This window comes from Dryobates pubescens, chromosome Z (genome assembly GCF_014839835.1).
Source record: "Dryobates pubescens isolate bDryPub1 chromosome Z, bDryPub1.pri, whole genome shotgun sequence".
Taxonomy (NCBI): Eukaryota; Metazoa; Chordata; class Aves; order Piciformes; family Picidae; genus Dryobates; species Dryobates pubescens.
This window is the reverse complement of record NC_071657.1, coordinates 132,823,979-132,842,276: the sequence shown is the minus strand read 5'-3', so window position 1 is coordinate 132,842,276 and position 18,298 is coordinate 132,823,979. Positions and strand designations below refer to the sequence as shown.

Sequence of the window (18,298 nt, the reverse complement as noted above, 5' to 3'; positions counted from 1 at the left end):
CCATGGCACCAAGCGCTCAATCCAGTCTCTCCCTAAATACCTCCAGTGATGGTGACTCCACCACCTCCCTGGGCAGCCCATTCCAATGGCCAATCTCTCTTTCTCTGAAGAACTTCTTCCTAACATCCAGCCTAAACCTGCCCTGGTGCAGATTGAGATTGTGTCCTCTTGTTCTGGGGCTGGTTGCCTGGGAGAAGAGACCAGCCACCACCTGGCTACAATCTCCCTTCCCTGTAGACAGCAAGAAGGTCTCCCCTGAGCCTCCTCTTCTCCAGGCTAAGCAACCCCAGCTCCCTCAGCCTCTCCTCACAGGACTTGTGCTCCAAACCCCTCCCCAGCTTTGTTGCCCTTCTCTGGACATGTTTCAGCAACTCAACATCCTTCCTAAACTGAGGGGCTCAGAACTGGACACAGGACTCAAGGTGTGGCCTAACCAGTGCTGAGTACAGGTGCATAATGACCTCCCTGCTCCTGCTGGCCACACTGTTCCTGATACAGGCCAGGATGCCATTGGCCTTCTTGGCCACCTGGGCACTCTGCTGGCTCATGTTCTGCCTACTATCAACCAGTACCCCCAGGTCTTCCTCTGCCTGGCTGCTCTCCAGCCACTCTGACCCCAGTCCGTAGCACTGCACGAGGTTGTTGTGGTCAATGTGTAGAACCTGGCACTTGGATGTGTTAAATCTCATGCCCATGGACTCTGCCCATCTGTGCAGCCTGTCAAGGTCCCTCTGCAGAGCTCTTCTACCCTGTAACAGATCACCACCTGCCCCCAGCTTGGTGTCATCTGCAAACTGACTGATGATCGACTCAATGCCCCCATCCAGATCATTAATAAAGATATTAAAGAGCATGGGGCCCAGCACTGATCCCTGGGGGACCCCACCAGTACCTGGCTGCCAGCTGGATGTGGCACCATTCACCACCACTCTCTGGGCTCAGCCCTTCAGCCCGTTCCTAACCCAGCACAGAGTGCTGCTCTCCAAGCCACGGGCTGACAGCTTGGCCAGGAGTTTGCCGTGGGGGATAGTATTAAAAGGGCTGGAGGTGAACAAAAGGCAGCAATGGGGACAGATGAAGCAGAAGTGGCAGTGAGCAGACTTGCCTGGGTGTTTTGTGTTGGGATCTGTAATAATAAAGCTAAACTGCTGTAGTCAAAGTTTTCATCCAGTGCTATCAGTGAACCATGGACACCGCTTTCTAGGATGTTATTAGCATACTCTCGGAGGCCGATAGCTTGTATCCAGCGTATGACTCGGTCATTGCTCCATACCAGCACATCTGGAAGGACAGAACACCAGGTCAGTACCCTGAGGCCTGACAACCTCCAAACTGGACAGGTGCATGCATGCAGTCGTGGTTGCACTGTGGATGTCACTGCTTTAGTTCTTGTTTGAGGAATACCAGCACACTATCCATGTAGCTTTAGAATCACAGAGTTCTTAGGGTTGGAAGGGACCTCAAGGATCATCCAGCTCCAACCCCCTGCCATGGACAGGGACACCTCACACTACAGCAGGTTGCTCACAGCCACATCCAGCCTGCCCTTCAAAACCTCCAGGGATGAGGCTTCGACCTCCTCCCTGGGCAACCTGTTCCAGTCTCTCACCACCCTCATGGGGAAGAACTTCTTCCTAATATCCAATCTGTATCTACCCATTTCTACTTTTGTTCCATCCCTCCTAGTCCTATCACTACCTGACACCTTAAAAAGTCCCTCCCCATCTTTCTTATAGCCCCCTTCATATCCTGCACAATAAGGTCTCCTCAGAGCCTTTAGTATCTCCTCTTCAAAACTCGGTGGTTTTAGCTACCTTCCAATTAAATGTTTACTCTTAAATAATGGTCTCAAAGGAGAAAGGTGCCTCCAGAGGGCAGCTGCAGAATGCAACCTCTCCCATCTCCTATAGATAACCCTTTCCAGCTCTTAGGCTATTTTCCCAGTTTAACAGTGCAAGGGCATGGGAGACACAATCATGCCTCAAGGCTTCACTTGAGGGTTTTGTATTAAGCGTGTTTGAGATTCAGCTCAGCAGCTCCCACTTCATAAGATGCCATAAAGCAAATGATGAGTTTGCTCATGAGTCACAATTTTGGAGACTAAAAAAGACTTGAGAAAGCTGGTTGAGCTGTTCAGGGTCATGCCAGTTATAAAGCTAAGGCAACAAACAAGCTAGGAAACCATTTTTGAGGATTTGGCTGTTACATAAAATGTTTCATACCCCACCCATAAGACTAAAAGAAAGTTGCTTATACTGAGCTTTATACTTGTGGACTGGAAATGTGATACTCAGCTGGCTGTTACTAAATAAGAAGACTTTTTCCTGAGCCCTTGCAAGTCCAACTTATGTAGATGTTCTGGGAGCAGGCACTCTTGATCTCCTGACCAAGGGCATCCCAGACTTTGGGGGCAGGATTGGCTGAAACACAGCATGGCAGCCAGGGATCATCGAGACCAGATTCCAAAGCTGGAAATGCTTAAAAGAATCAAAGGATTCAGTCCTAATAACTGGGGGGGGGGGGAACCCACCAACAACCCTTATTGTTGTACATAAAGGAACCATGCAAGGAGCCTGCAACTGTTCTAGAGAGCTTTACCCAGAAAAATACTTTAGAGTCAACTGCTAAACCTTCTCATAAGGGCAGTCCTGTTAGGAACTATTCTTATAAACCAACCAACTGCCTCAGTGGCCACCCATCCAAGCTACATTTTTCTACTTAGAATAAATCAAAGGCAAAGGTTTTCAAACACAGGATCACAGTGCTAGAGTTCTGAGTCCTCCCATTCCCCACTGCTGCCCCCAGCACAACCCACTGAGCTGCAGGTGAATTGGCCCTCTGCTTCTGAGACTGAAGGAGCCCCCACAAATCTAATTCAGCAAAAGGAGCATCTCAAGCCACCATTCAGCAAAGGCTGCCTCAATTTAGCAAAGTACTTAGCTGTGTCTAATTTAAGGAGATATTTAGTGTTCTGAAGAGGGATGCACTTAGGCTGCTTTTACTCAAAGCACATGCTTAACTGCTTTGCTAAAATGGCAGGGCAAGGGGTTAATGTTGTCAAGCTTCAAGAAGAAGAAACATTCCCAGTGTTCATTCCCAGCAGCTATCACCTTTTATTTCATGCTGACTCATTTCTCTTCGCTTTTCCAGTTCTTTTCTATCATAATTCAACCTCTTTAAACACATGATTCCATATTGCAAGCTTGTTCTGTCATTTAAAGAGAAACATTGACAGAGTTAATAAAGGTAATTTTGCAGATGGGAACACATGTAGGATGCATTTCCTGTGTTTCACAGGAGGTGTTTCATGGCGCCCGTGGAGCAAATCTTGAGGACAGAGGGGAGAGTAAAACCATCAAAAAATGATAAAAACAAATCCAAAAACCTCCACAGACTTAAAAAAAGTGAAATGGACAAAAGCAAAATGAGTGTGTTTCAATATATGTTTTGGCATAAGAAGACCATAACATTCAAAACCATACTGAGAAAAGGTCAGCCCTTGCAAGCTGTCAAATTTGTTGCATTTGGCCTCAAAAAAACCTGACAAGTCAGACATTACATTTAAAAAAACCCCACCAACATCCACTTCTTGTCACAGAAACATCATTCTCCCCAAAGCCTAAGTGCCTTTGTTTCCATATTTCCAGTTTAGCTTCCTGGCTATAACCCTAAATAACTTGTAAAGCCTGTCAATTTGCTTGTGCTGTTAGCACCTTTTATCTGCTGCACACAATAGCTTTTCATTATGAGGAGATCTCAGGGCTTCAAATCCCAGCCTACTACTTTCTGATAGTTTACACCACTTGTTTGTGTATTGTCAAGGCTCTATTCATATTATATATTACAGAATTAATCAGGTTGGAAAAGACCTCAGAGATCATCAAGTCCAACCGATCACCCAACACCATCTAATCAACTAAACCATGGCACCAAGTGCCTCATCCTGTCTTATGTTAAACACTTCCAGGGACAATGACTCCACCACCTCCCTGGGCAGCACATTCCAATGGGCTGTGAAGAACTTCATACTCACATCCAACCTACACCTTCCCTGGCACAGTTTGAGACTGTGTCCTCTGTCACTGGTTGCCTGGGAGAAGAGACCAACTCCCACCTGGCTACAACCACCCTCCACATAGTTGTAGATGGCAAGAAGGTCTGCCCTGAGCCTCCTCTTCTCCAGGCTAAGCAACCCCAGCTCCCTCAGCTTCTCCTCACAGGGCTGTGCTCCAAACCCCTCCCCAGCTTTGTTGCCCTTCTCTGGACATGTTCAAGAGTCTCACTGTCCTTCTTAAACTGAGGGGCCCAGAACTGGACACAGGACTCAAGGTGCAGCCTAACCAGTGCTGAGTACAGGGGCAGAATGACTTCCCTGCTCCTGCTGGCCACACTATTCCTGATACAGGCCAGGATGCCATTGGCCTTCTTAGCCACACTGCTGGCTCACGTTCAGCCTACTGTCAACGAGTACACCCTAGCTCACTATGAAATCTGTCTGAAGCAATATCCTAGTTTTGAGAGACATCATTACAATGCATCTGCTATTACAAGAACGATCTCAGCTCTGATCCCTAACACTCAGCACTCACTTTTCTGCGTGGTTTCCCACAACAGAATGAAAGTGCTTTTGTTCTTTGCGGCACCGAGCATCACGTCAGACACACAAACGCCTTTAGAGCTGCAGTCTTAATGCCAACATACCGATGGAAGCTATCCACCATTTTCAGGTGCACACGTAGATCTTTCTTTGTCAGGTGATCTAACATCCTCGCATCTACCAGGCACTCCATGAAGTAGCTTCGGTACTGAGGTAACCCCAGACTGGGGAGCCATTCGTTACCTATCCACTCGTGGTTCATGTCACCGTAAGCCAGGGTCTACGGGGCAAAAACAAACAAACAAACAAACAAAACGAAAGAGAGGGGGAATAAATGTGTGAGCTTCACTGAATCACAGGGTGTTAGAGGCTGGAAGGGACCTCCAGAGGTCATCCAGTCCCACCGCCCTTGCCAAAGCAGGGTCACTTAGGGTAGTCCACACAGGAATGCTTCCAGGTGGGTTTGGAAAGTTTCCAGAGAAGGAGACTCCACAACCTCTCTGGGCAGCCTGCTCCAGGGCTCTGTCACCCTCACTGCAAAGAAATGTCTTCTCATGTGGAGGTGAAACCTTCTATGTGCAGGTTTGGATCCATTAGTCCTTGTCTTACTACTGCGCACCACCAAAAAGAGCTTGGCCTCCTCCCCTTGACACCCACCCCTCAGATATTGATAGACACTGATCATTGAGTTTGTCCACAGTTGCACCACAGACTGAAGATAATATCTAATCTGCTGTGCTTACTTTTACTGAGACTTCCTAGCTGAGAAATCTTGTCTAAAAAAAAGTAATACCCATTTTTACATTGTTTTGACATTGGAGGTGGATGCCACTGTGAGAGACTTCTTACTGATGGCACTATTGCCTCTTGATTCTTGTTTTCTGTATTTCTAAATTTAAGTAAATTTTTTGTAACAAGAAATCATAGTTTGGTGGGGGTTTTTTTGAGTTTTAAATGCAAGCAAACTTTTCCCAGAGGCAAAATGTATTTGTTTCATAATCTTCCTTGCTTTCAGTTGGACTTGAATATTTATGCTAGGCAAATCCTCCACTGAACCAGGTAACAAAATATGAATACCCCCAGCTCCCTCGGAGGTTCCTCACAAGCCATGTGCTCCAGGCCCTTCTCCAACCTCATTGCCCTTCTCTGGACACACTCCAGCACCTCAATGTCCTTCCTGTAGTCAGGAGCCCAGAACTGGACACAGTACTCAAGGTCTGGCCTCACCAGTGCTGACCGCAGGGGGATTATCACCTGCCTGTCCCTGCTGCCCACAGTGTTTCTACTCCAAGCCAGGATGCCATCGGCTTTCTTGGCCACCTGAGCACACTGCTGACTCGTATTCAGTGGACCATCAACCAATATCCATATGTCCCTCTCCAAGTTGCAGATTTCTAAGCACACATCTTGAAGTCTGTAGCTTACCATGGGGCTGTTGTGGCCGAAGAGCAAGACCTGGCACTTGGCCTTGTTGAACTTCATACTATTAGTCCTGACCCATCAGTCTAACCTGTTCAGATCACAATACCATGCTCCTCTGCGCATACTGATACACTGAATTACATTATTATTAGCTTTCCATTCAGAAAACAAACAAACAAACAAACAGAAAGGTCATACCTGAGCCCAGCTGCCTTCTTCAGACTCCTGAGTTATCAGCAGGAAGCAATTAATGAAGTAGGTAAAAAGAATAAAAAGGAGTTATACAAAGACATGGTTTTCATGTGTGTGTTACTATTAGCACAAGCAAAACCACAGCTGTAAAACGTACCAGTTAGCGCAATGCCCTGGGTTAAACTCCCTTAAAAATTACAAAACCAAAAGCATAAACTGAGTAGAGCCAATCTAGCTAAGTTTTAAAGATATAAAATCATGGTAGCTTGGTGAAGCTCTGTATCATCTCACACACTATCATTGCTTCACAATCAAAACACGACCATCTACTTACAAAATTAGGCATCAGAGATGCCTTTTTATTGTTTGTTTCTAGTTTGACTGCCACAGTCACAGTAGAAAGCTCTCTTCTCATGAATGCACTGGAAAGGAGCTTTTCATAGAGCGCTTTTAATGGCAAACCTGTTTTTCTGGCTGGCCAGTTAAACACAATCCCCTCTGCTTCTGGTCAGCTGGGTGTTGTTACATTTGCATTTATCTCTAGTGAAATTGGAAAGTTGTAGGAAAAAGATATTGATGAGGATCATGAGGATCATGCTTCTTCAATGTTCATAAGAGAACTTAAAAATATTGATGAGGATCTGCTTCATGACGTTCTACTTCATGAATGTTCATGAGAAAACTTAAATTTTGATGCAAGGCTTCTTTTCTTTGGAATTCTTTCTTAGGAATTCTTGATAGTTTTCTTATCACATACTTCCCATCTCTTTCTCTCCTTGAACAAGGCAGCATTTCTAGAGCAGCTAAAAAAAAAGAGTTGGAGAAGATGTTCCAAGAGGACCACTACTCTGACAACAAGAAGAGGAGAGGAGGGAGATAGCTTCCGCGGTTGGTGTGACGCCGCAGCGGATCATGGTAACAGCAGTGTGGGTGACAGTGCTGCCTGCTGCCTCTGGGCAGGGACAGGGACTGGTGCAGGTGCTTGTGTAGAGTCATAGAATCAATAAGGTTGGAAAAGACCTCAAAGATCCTCAAATCCAACCTGTCACCCAACACCTCATGACTACTAAACCATGGCAACAAGTACCACATCCAGTCCCCTCTTGAACACCTCCAGGGACAGTGACTCCACCACCTCCCTGGGCAGCCCATTCCAATGGCTAGCAGCTCTCTCTGTGAAGAACTTTCTCCTCACCTCCAGCCTAAACTTCCTAGGAAGGCTTCTTAGGAAGTTTTTCTTAGAAAGAAGCCTTCCATCAAAATTTAGCTTCAGTAGCTCCCCCATCATCTCTGGATTGGGCTGCCTATAAAGTTTTCCAAAGTGAAGGTAGGTTTTTCAGTGGTGTATGAGATTTTATCAGCGTTGCTGTGGAGCTGTTATGTTATGACACAATGCTTAAACCCAAACCCTAAAATATGTTCCCAGTGAAAGGAAAAAAAAAAGTCAGAACTATTGAATAACTTCTACCAACAGTTATTTATGCCCCCCCCACCAAAGCAGGGAGGGGTTTGAGAGAAAAAAGTACATCAATAAATGACTGATGTAGTCCATGCACCCTAAACCAAAGAGCATGAATGCACAAGTGTGGACATGAAAGACTCAGCATTAATGAGAACACAGAGTTGTGAAATGCCTTTTGGGGTGGTTTTTTTTTGTTCAGTTTCAGCAGATCTAAAACTATATTTAGAAGAGATACTAGGGAGCAGAGTTACAGGGGAAATGTTGCACCTGGTAACCAGGACAATTTCATTTCACTAAATGAGAGCTCATGCTGGCAGTGAAACTATTATGTACTGCTAAAAACTCCCAACACTAGGCTGGTTCACACATTTTTTGGGCTCACAGTAGAGCTGGTAATTTCTTTTGCTGACAAATGATGCAGCTCTTCTCTAAATTCAATTTCTCTACTCCCTGCAACTTTCTAATGGCATGGCTGGGAAGCACCCTACAGAAGATCTGGCATCTGCATTTAGAATCATTGAATCATGGAATTGTTAGGGTTGGAAGGGACCTCAAGGCTATCATGCAGTTCCAACCCTCCTGCCATGGGCAGGGACACCTCACACTAGATCAGGTTGCTCGAAGCCACATCCAGCCTGGCCTTCAAAACCTCCAGGGATGAGGCTTCCACCACCTCCCTGGGCAACCTGTTCCAGTGTCTCACCACCCTCATGGGGAACAACTTCTTCCTAACATCCAATCTGAATCTACCCATTTCTATTTTTTTCCCATTCCCCCTAGTCCTATCACTCCCTGACAACCTAAAAAGCCCTTCCCCAGCTTTCTTGTAGGCCCCCTTTAGATACTGGAAGGCCACATTAAGGTGTTCTCTTCTGCAGACTGAACAGCCCCAACCCTCTCAGTCTGTCCTCATAGGAGAGGAGCTCCAGCCCTCTGATCATCCTCATGGCCCTTCTCTGGACACATTCCAGCACATCCAGATCCTTCCTGCTACATTTCCTGGTAAGGTACATTTCAGCAGGTACATCTTACTTCTCTTTCAAGCCGTCTCAAATGGAAGTAGAAAGACTAACCGTTTTAGCTGGAGCAGCAAGGTTTTCCATTTCTTCATGGGTCACCCAAACATTGCCTGAGGGCTGTGGACAAGGCCCACAGGGTGGCAGGTGGGATCCATATTAGGTAAGCAGTGGTAAAGAAGAAAGGCAGCACCACTGTAAGTTAATAGCGTATAGCATCACCATCAGCACAACCATGTCCTTGCCTCTACCGAGCTGCAACTAGAGACAACTTTAGACAACTTGTTTTGTGCCTTTTTGTTGGCAGGGTCTGAGCAAACACGATGGAAGGAACATTTCAACTAGAATTGATGGATGAGACCTGGCAGAGCACAATCACAAAGGAGAGAATAATAATTAAAGCCGCATTTCACACGCAGGTGCGAACACCTTGAGCTCACAGCTGTCTTGACGTTAAGCTTTAGTTCTCAAAGGTTTATCCTTTTTTTCCCCAGCCTAAATATTTTGCACACATCACATGCTCAGATTGTAATCTAAATAATGATCTCTTCCCCAGTGTTTCTGTCAACCAAAAACCCAAAAATGTCAGGAGAGTTCATTTGTAAAACCATTTTTCCTCACCCAATGGTTTTCAGTCAACTGTTAGGACAGTGATGTGAGGCGGGGAGGGGTTGGGGAAGTGCTGGGGTTTCTTGAGAGCTGAAGCAAATGAACTCCTTCCTTCAGAAAGAGGGGAGACAGAAAGGCTTGGGGCTCAAAAAAATGCACATTCCAGGGTAAAGGCAGCTTTGTACTGCCAGTTACTCAGGGAGAACAAAAAAACCCACAACAACCAAGGTAAAATTACTCTCAGTGTTTCTACCTCGAGTGTACTGTCTCATTTCATAAATGTCAATGCTTCTAGGCTTTGAAATATGCATTTAAAATCAAAACTAAGTTTGTTTAGTACTTCAACTTCATGTTGAGTCTATTCTGTCTCACATGAAATTCGATAGGATTGCCTTGGTTCCGACATATAACTCTTCTGAGGGGAGAAAACATCAGATGGGGAGCTATAATATTTAAAGAACCTCAGCAACATGAAGCTAAAAGGTCAACCAACAGCAATACTAGAGTCCTGTTGCCCAGGGTCTTTATGTGCATCTGGTACTCTTCAAAGGTGTCTCAATTCTAATTCCCACCAAAAGCTTCTCCATGAATTCCATGAAGATAGGAGATTACAAAATTATTATTATCTCACTACTGGAAGTCTGGCCTGCACTACCTGAGCAGTAGGCCTTTTCCTTCATTCCCATCTGACCAAGCCTCATGTTTTGCCTTTTGTTTTGGTTTTGTTATAGTCTCTCTTGAACCCTTTCACAATCATCACCATCAGCCTCTGAGCATGAAGCTCCTCTTTTGTTATCTTGCTTCATTTTTTTCTCATCGGTTGGTCCTGTTTTTCTTCATTTTCCACTAAAAGGTGCTTTGTGGCATATATCCTTACTCTCCCCTTATCTACTTTCTTGCTCTTGTAGATATATTCCCCTTTCCTTCCAGGCTTCTAATGGTGTTTTTTCTCTACTTGCTTCCTCCTGGTCTGCTGCCACTCTCTCTCCCTTCCTCACCAGATGCACATGCTTCACCTTCCCCTTCCAGGCTCTCCCTTCACACCTCCAATCACTGCTTCATTTTCAAAGCATGAAGAACCTAAAGCTGGTCAACTCAGGTTAGATAGCAGTTGAGAGGATACTAAAAAGGGGAATGGGAATAAGATTCAAAAGAGCTGTGATCTTAAAGAACCCCTCCCCTATCTTGCCTTGCCCTCTCCTCCCCCTAACCTAACCCAACCTAACCCAACCTAACCCAACCAGACAAAATCACCACCACCACCACCCCAACAACAAATAAAACAAACAAACAAAGCAAAAGAAAGCCAATCTGATTTGGCTGGGAAAGATGACTTGAAGGCAAAATTACAAGCAATGAGCTTAATAATCATCGTTCAGTTAACAGCAAGGTTAGTCAAAGGCTTGTTATAAACAAAACCTATAAATAATAATATCTGCTAAAGGAAAAATATCAACAAGCAAGTCAGGAACAAGTCCTTTTAAGGCTCTGTAGGACAGGTTCCACTGATTGTGAAGTGTGTGTGTGTGTGTAAACCTTAGAGCCACTCTCTTACTACAGAAGTCTTTCTGCAGACTCGTGCTGAGTGAAGCAAGGAAAAGAAGTTAGCTAACAGAACTCACTGTTCTGGATGTTGGAGGTGCTGATGGACTTGTCAGTGATACCATCTCCTGGATTGCTAATCGGAGCTTTAGGCGGTGAAGAGGATTGCTGATTCCAATCTCTCTTTGAATCTCAGTGTCAGACAAAGCAGACATGATAGCCCCGCTTTTCACGTTGGCACGGCAGGCAGCGACATACCAGGCTGGCATGCCCAGCCAGAGCTGTTGAGAGAAAGGACAAGTTCATCCAAAGCATTGCTTCATTTCTCAAGGGAAATTAATCATCAGCTTGCCAATCTGAATAAGCATGGTAATACACACAAACGAGTATGAGTCACAGAATCAGATGGGTTGGAAGAGATCTTCGAGATCATCAAGTCCAACAGATTACCCAACACCATCTAATCAACTAGACCATGGCACCAAGTGCCTCATCTAGGCTTTTCTTAAACACCTCCAGGGATGCTGACCCCACCACCTCCCTGGGCAGCACATTCCAATGGCCAATCACTCTTTCTGTGAAGAACTTCTTCAAGCCTAAACTTCCTCCTGCACAGCTTGAGACTGTGTCCTCTTGTTTTGGTGCTGGTTGCCTGGGAGAAGAGACCAACCCCCCCCTGGTTACAACCTCCCTTCAGGTAGCAGTAAGGTCTCCCCTGAGTCTCCTCCAGACTAAGCAACCCCAGCTCCCTCAGCCTCTCCTCACAGGGCTGTGCTCCAGACCCCTCCCCAGCTTTGTTGCCCTTCTCTAGACATGTTCCAGCAACTCAACATCTTTCCTAAACTGAGGGACCCAGAACTGGACTCAAGGTGTGGCCTAACCAGTGCTGAGTACAGGGGCACAATGACCTCGCTGCTCCTGCTGGCCACACTATTCTTGATGCATGCCAGGATGCCATTGGCCTTCTTGGCCACCTGGACACACTGCTGGCTCATGTTCAGTCATCTGTCAATCAGTACCCCCAGGTTCCTTTCTGTTTGGCTGCTCTCCAGCCACATTGTTGTGGCCAGTGTGTAGAATGCATTAAAGCAACCTGACCCAGTGTCAGGTATCCCTGCCCATGGCAGGGTGGTTTGAACTGGATGATCTTTGAGGTCCCTTCCAACCCTGACATTTCTATGATTCTATGACATGAGAATAGGTGGGAATAGAAGGAGTTGCTTGTCATAGACAAGGAATAGAAACTCATTCCTTGAGCCAAGAAAGAGCAGCATTTGGGTAAGCATTTTTTTGAGTCATTTCTTCACCGAAAACATTCAATAATATTTGTCAAAAATTCATCAACAGCTCTGCTGAATGTTTTTCTGGATGAGTTTCAAAATCCATTAATTTAGGCTCTCCAAATGAAAGAGAGCTCTCTGCAGATTTGTTTCAGAGCTGAAGGCATTGTCTGCAGATCAGATATATTTCAGAGCGGATCTCCCACATCAAAAGTGAAAGCGCTCAAAGGAAGACCTCCTTTCTTTTATTCCTGTTCTGAGCGAGATCCAAGCAAATCAGTCCTTTACCATTATATTTTAAAAAGATATAAGCTCTTTAGCTTTATCAAAATAAATCTGAAGACTTAGCATGTGTGTTAACCTCAAACAAAATTCAACAGCTCATTTTTGTTTTCTCTTTAGCACATCACCTTTCACCATGTACTCTCTCGGTGGACTTCCTAGGTGCTTAGAGACTGAGAATTTATAAGACCTCACAAATTTGGCATTGTTACAGTTTGAAGGGGGAACTTTAGCCTAGTCTCTGACTGCAGAGACTGAAAGTAAAATAAATAACCATTGGATGTAAAAGAAAAAGAATAGAATAGAATAGAATAGAATAGAATAGAATAGAATAGAATAGAACAGAACAGAACAGACCAGGTTGGAAGAGACCTTCAAGATCATCGTGTCCAACCCATCAACCAACACCATCTATTCAACTAAACCATGGCACCAAACACCCCATCCAGTCTCCTCCTAAACACCTCCAGTGATGGCAACTCCACCACCTCCCTGGGCAGCCCATTCCAATGGGCAATCACTAATGATAAGGTCTATAGAATTCATTGGGTTGCTAATGGGAATATAGAGCACAGGCTTAAAGAGTTCTTTTCTTCTTCTGTTGCTTTAGAATGGAATGGAATGGAATGGAATGGAATGGAATGGAATGGAATGGAATGGAATGGAATGGAATGGAATAGAATAGAATAGAATAGAATAGAATAGAATAGAATAGAATAGAATAGACCAGGTTGGAAGAGACCTTTGAGATCATTGTGTCCAACCTATCATCCAACACCATCTAATCAACTAAACCATGGCAATGGCTTGCAACCTCTCTCTCTTCTCATGGCCTTGCCAGGGGATCTCTGTTTTGGCTACTGTGTGAGGTAATGGGAAGGAGGGAGGGAGTGGGGGAGGAGGTGAAGGGGTCCCCTGAATCTGTCCAGGGGGGTCTGAGTAGTTTCTGTGTCATTTATAAATTGTAAATATTGGAATGGGCTGCCTGGGGAGGTGGTGGAGTCACCATCATTGGAGGTGTTTAGAAGGAGACTTGATGGGGTGCTTGGTGCCATGGTTTAATTGAATACATGGTGTTGGTTGGTGTTCATGGTACACTGCACAGGGAAGAGAGGATGAGACTCTTAACAGTCTCTTTTAGAAGCTGTGAGGATGAACACGTGGCAGCAGCCTAAAAAACATGTGATTCCCATTTCCAAGATATATCCAACACTTACCTCCAGCCAGGCAACCACTGTTGGCCCATCCCACTGTGCAAAAGGCAAACCCTTTCTCCGAGCTTCTTCCAGAAGTTCATGTCTAAAAATGGATCAAAACATCTTAAATACATAGGGGTCTGTGTAGGGACAAATAGATGCAACCATGTCTTAAGGACAATGACAGTGAAGCATGATGACAGGCATAGAAAAAGCATAGAAAAGACCAGTGAACAATGCAGCTCCTTCCCCTTTTTGAATGTACTCCTTAATCTGCTCCTAACTCTCCCTTCTTTTTTCCTCTGGGTGTACTTTGACATCCCTTTAAACACTTTGAATGCATAAGGAGAAGTTTCTATTTGTCCTTAACTGAAGCAATACAGAACTGGGATACCCTGTGTAAGAGAATCACCCATAGGTGCAGAAGACATAGGTGAAAAGACAAAACCATGAGGGATTCCTCCTAAGAAGAGTTTAGCTCTGCTCTGGTAATGACCCAGAAAGAACCAAAACTGCCAACTTCTAGACCTGAGCTAAGCATGGATGGAATACAGCTGGGTCTGAGAGGTCTCTGTGACCTGAACCCTAAAACTCTAAACCTGCTGGACCAGATATGCACAATTTTAGGGTCTCTGCAGTACAGCTATTCTGCATCTTAAATAGACATGGTTAAGTAAAAGTTGGTTGTTTCTTTAATAGTTTGATTGGTTTTTTGATGACTAGTTTGATTGATGTTTTGATTAATAGTTTGATTGGTTTTTTGATGACTAGTTTGATTTTTTGATTAATAGTTTGATTGGTTTTTTGATGACTAGTTTGATTTTTTGATTAATAGTTTGATTGGTTTTTTGATGACTAGTTTGATTGATTTTTTGATTAATAGTTTGATTGTTTTTTTGATGACTAGTTTGGTTTTTTTGATGTGTGTGGGTTTGTTGAGTTTTTGTGTGTGTGTGTGTTGCTTTTCTCTGTTGGTTTGGATGGGGGCTTTTGTTTTAATGAGTTTATCACTGCTTATATACAAAAGAAATTCATATTGTTTGCTGATGCAAACACTTTTATAATTATAGAGTTGATGTGGTTTCTCAGTTTTAGATAGATAGATAGATAGATAGGAGTATTTCTATTGACTTCATCAGAGGCCAGTCCAACTCCTCCATCTGCAGCTTCTCTGGACTGTAATGAATTTCATTTTCAATGCTTAAAATCTGCTTTTAATACAGTGGCATTAAATATTTGGTTAACCCATGTATAGGTCAGTCAATTAGACCATCAGTAAAATGCTCCATGTTAAACACATTCAACCATGTGATCAGACATTTATATTCCTGCAGCTGGAATCAAGAATCCACTAGGGGTATAGAATCAATCAGGTTGGAAAAGACCTCAGAGATCATCAAGTCCAACCTATTACCTAATACCTTACACCTCATGACAACTAAACCATGGCTTCAAGTGCCACATCCAACCCTTTTTTGAACACCTCTAGGGACGCTGACTCCACCACCTCCCTGGGCAGCACATTCCTATGGTCAATTACCCTTTCTGTGAAGAACTTTCCCCCCACCTCGAGCCTGAACTTCACCTGGCACAACTTGAGACTGTGTCCTCTTGTTCTGGTGCTGGCTGCCTGGGAGAAGAGACCAACCCCCACCTGTCTGCAGCCTCCCTTCAGGTAGTTGTAGAGGGCAATAAGGTCTCCCCTGAGCCTCTCTTCTCCAGGCTAAGCAACCCCAGCTCCCTCAGCCTCTCCTCGTAGGGCTTGTACTCCAGACCCCTCACCACCTTGTTGCCCTTCTGTGGACACATTCACGTGTCTCAATGTCCTTCTTAAATTGAGAACCCCAGAAGTGGACCCAGTAGCAGATTGGCTATCACAGTAAGTAAAAAAGTAGATTATGGCTTGGAGGGCCACTGGCCTTCCTTGCTTATGCTCCAGGCAGGAGAGGAGCAGCATGCGGTCTGCAAGGAGATGAGGCTCAGAAGTACATTTGGTCTATTTCTTTGGGGTTAAATCCCTGCGTGGCCTAAGGAATCAAAGTGCCTGCCAGATAGGTACTGGAACTTTAAATTCTTGTTTCCATTAAAAACTTAACTCCTTTATGCTGGAATTAAAAAGTGCACATTTCTGGGGAGTCCTCACTGCAACATTTGAACTGGCCTGGATGCTTGGTTTGGAGGCTTAGATGTATTCCAATGTTTCTCAAGCCAATACACTTTTCTAGAGCAGGAAAGCAGCTCTGTTACTTCATAGCACGTCTGGCTCAGAGAGCTGAAGGAAAATTCAACTGCAGTCATGACTTTGCCTGCAGAAAATGGGCCCAGAGGAGAAATGGGATGTTCTAGTCAAGGGCTGCAGTATGGCAAATATCATCCAAAGGGTCTTGGCACATAGAAGGGAAGTGTTCCAGTTTGAAAATATTTTTAGTGCAAAGTTAAAATCCCTCACTAGGCCATGCCCAGGGAATGCAGATATCATAAGGCCTGTGCCTCTCTTATTGATGTGAAATACTAAAAGGATTTGTATAATATTTCTTTCCCTTAGACAGAATTTTATGCTTCAGAGCATGTACTTCCTTCCCTCAGAAGGTTCCTTTAAACACCTCTCCAATATAAAAGTTTACTTTTTGAGGAATATACTTTGACTACTTTTTAATACACACTAGGAGATCTGCAGAACCTGAATCTTCAATTTCTGAACCAGACCTAACCCTGAAATGTCTATATTTTTTTTGCCTAAGAGAGATATTCTTTAGTTGGTCATCAAAGAAAACTCTGAGGCTTTCCATATGAACTAGAACTACAGAAAGAAAACCCTCCACTCTTTCAAAGTAAGTTAAAAGTGTGGTGCAGGAAAAAGCAGTTATCATTTTGATCAATAGGGCATATTATAAGAAAAATTAATCACAGAATCACAGAATGCTAGGGACCTTGAAAGATCATCCAGTCTAACTCCCCTGCCAGGTCAAACAGGAATGCATCCTGGTGGGTCTTGAATTTTTCCAGAGAGGGAGACTCCACAACCCCCTGGGCAGCCTGTTCCAGTGCTCCATCACCCTCACAGTGAAAATAATTTTCCTCACATTTCCATGGAACTTCCTATGCCTCAACTTCCATCCAATGCCCCTTGTCCAGTCGCTGGGCATCACTGAGCAGAGCCTGGCTCCATCCTCTTGGCACTCACCCTGCACATATTTATAAACATGAATGATGTTGCCCCTTAGTCTGCTCCTCTCCAAGCTAAAGAGCCCTCAGCTCCCTCAGTCTCTCCTCATAAGGAAGATGTTCCACTCCCTTCATCATTTTTGTGGCTCTGCACTGGACTCTTCCAAGCAGTTCCCTGAGGTCCTTCTTGAACTGAGGGGCCCAGAACTGGACACAACTGGACACAATATTCCAGATGCAGCCTCACTAGGGTAGAATAGAAGGGGAGGAGAACTTCCCTCGACCTCGACAGCCATTCTAATCCACCTCAGAATGGCATTGGCCTTCTGGGCCACAAGAGCACATTGCTGGCTCATGGTGAACCTTCCATCCGCCAGGACCCCAGCTCCTTTTTCCCTTCACTGCTCTCCAGTGGGTCAGTCCCCAACCTATACTACTCCATGGGGTTGTTCTTTCCCAGGTGCAAGACTCTAAGCTTGCCCTTGGTGAATTTCATTCAATTTCTCCCTGGCCAACTCTCCAGCCTGGCTAAATCTACCTATTTTGGAATATAACCTGAATATTTTAGAACAGCCTGAACATACTATTGTCCTTGTGGGACAGTCATTGGCTTCTTGAAAACATAAGGTCTCAAAAGCCAAATACTGCAGTGACTGTAGTTCAATTTTCCTTACAAAAATATAGAATCATAGAATTGTTAGGGTTGGAAGGCACCTCAAGGGTCATCCAGTTCCAACCCCCCTGCCATGGGCAGGGACACCTCACACTAGATCAGGTTGCTCACAGCCACATCCAGTCTGGCCTTCAAAACACCCAGGAATGAGGCTTCCACCACCTCCCTGGGCAACCTGTGCCAGTCTCTCACCACCCTCATGGGGAAGAACTTCTTCCTAACATCCAATCTGAATCTACCCACTTCTAATTTTGTTCCATTCCCCCCAGTCCTATCCCTACCTGACACCCTAAAAAGTCCCTCCCCAGCTTTCTTGTAGCCCCCTTCAGATACTGGAAGGCCACAATTCAGTCTCCTGGGAGCCTTCTCTTCTCCAGACTGAGTAGCCCCAACTCCCTCAGTCTGTCCTCATAGGAGAGGATCTCCATGGCCATCCTCATGGCCCTTCTCTGGACACGTTGCAGTACATCCAGGTCCTTTCTGTAACAGGGGCTCCAGAACTGGATGCAGTGCTCCAGGTGTGGTCTCACCAGAATAGAGCACAGGGGTAGAATCACCTCCCCTGACCTGCTGGCTGTGCTTCTCTTGATACAGCCCAGGATGTGAGTGGCTTTCTGGGTTGCAAGTGCAATTGATTACAGGAGGATTAAGAGCTGAATCCCCCCAAAGTTCATCACTCCCTCTTCCTTTCATTCCAAACACGAAGTCTGAAGATCATGAACAGCATTACACAGTTTCTTTAACGGGGAAGCAGCTTTGCAGGGGAATGTGAGGATTTTCTCCTCCTATGCCTTTGTCAGAAGAGGTTTACATGCTATAATGTGTCCACTTTGCATTGGTAAGGAGGCAGGGAATTAAAATG

General features: G+C 44.9%; 1 protein-coding gene across 1 annotated transcript in view; it reads right to left on the bottom strand.

Moving 5' to 3' along the window:
* The window catches only part of PPFIA2 (PTPRF interacting protein alpha 2), a 353,836-nt gene that overhangs the window by 8,899 nt on the left and 326,639 nt on the right, over positions 1 to 18,298 (bottom strand). Inside the window, exons 23-29 of the mRNA XM_054178470.1 lie at positions 13,620 to 13,701; positions 10,921 to 11,121; positions 8,747 to 8,809; positions 6,218 to 6,244; positions 4,702 to 4,877; positions 3,111 to 3,208; positions 1,106 to 1,281 (exon numbers count right to left, since the gene is read on the bottom strand). Of these exons, the coding sequence (XP_054034445.1) occupies positions 1,106 to 1,281; positions 3,111 to 3,208; positions 4,702 to 4,877; positions 6,218 to 6,244; positions 8,747 to 8,809; positions 10,921 to 11,121; positions 13,620 to 13,701 (823 nt within the window). The remainder of the gene's footprint in view (positions 1 to 1,105; positions 1,282 to 3,110; positions 3,209 to 4,701; positions 4,878 to 6,217; positions 6,245 to 8,746; positions 8,810 to 10,920; positions 11,122 to 13,619; positions 13,702 to 18,298) is intronic.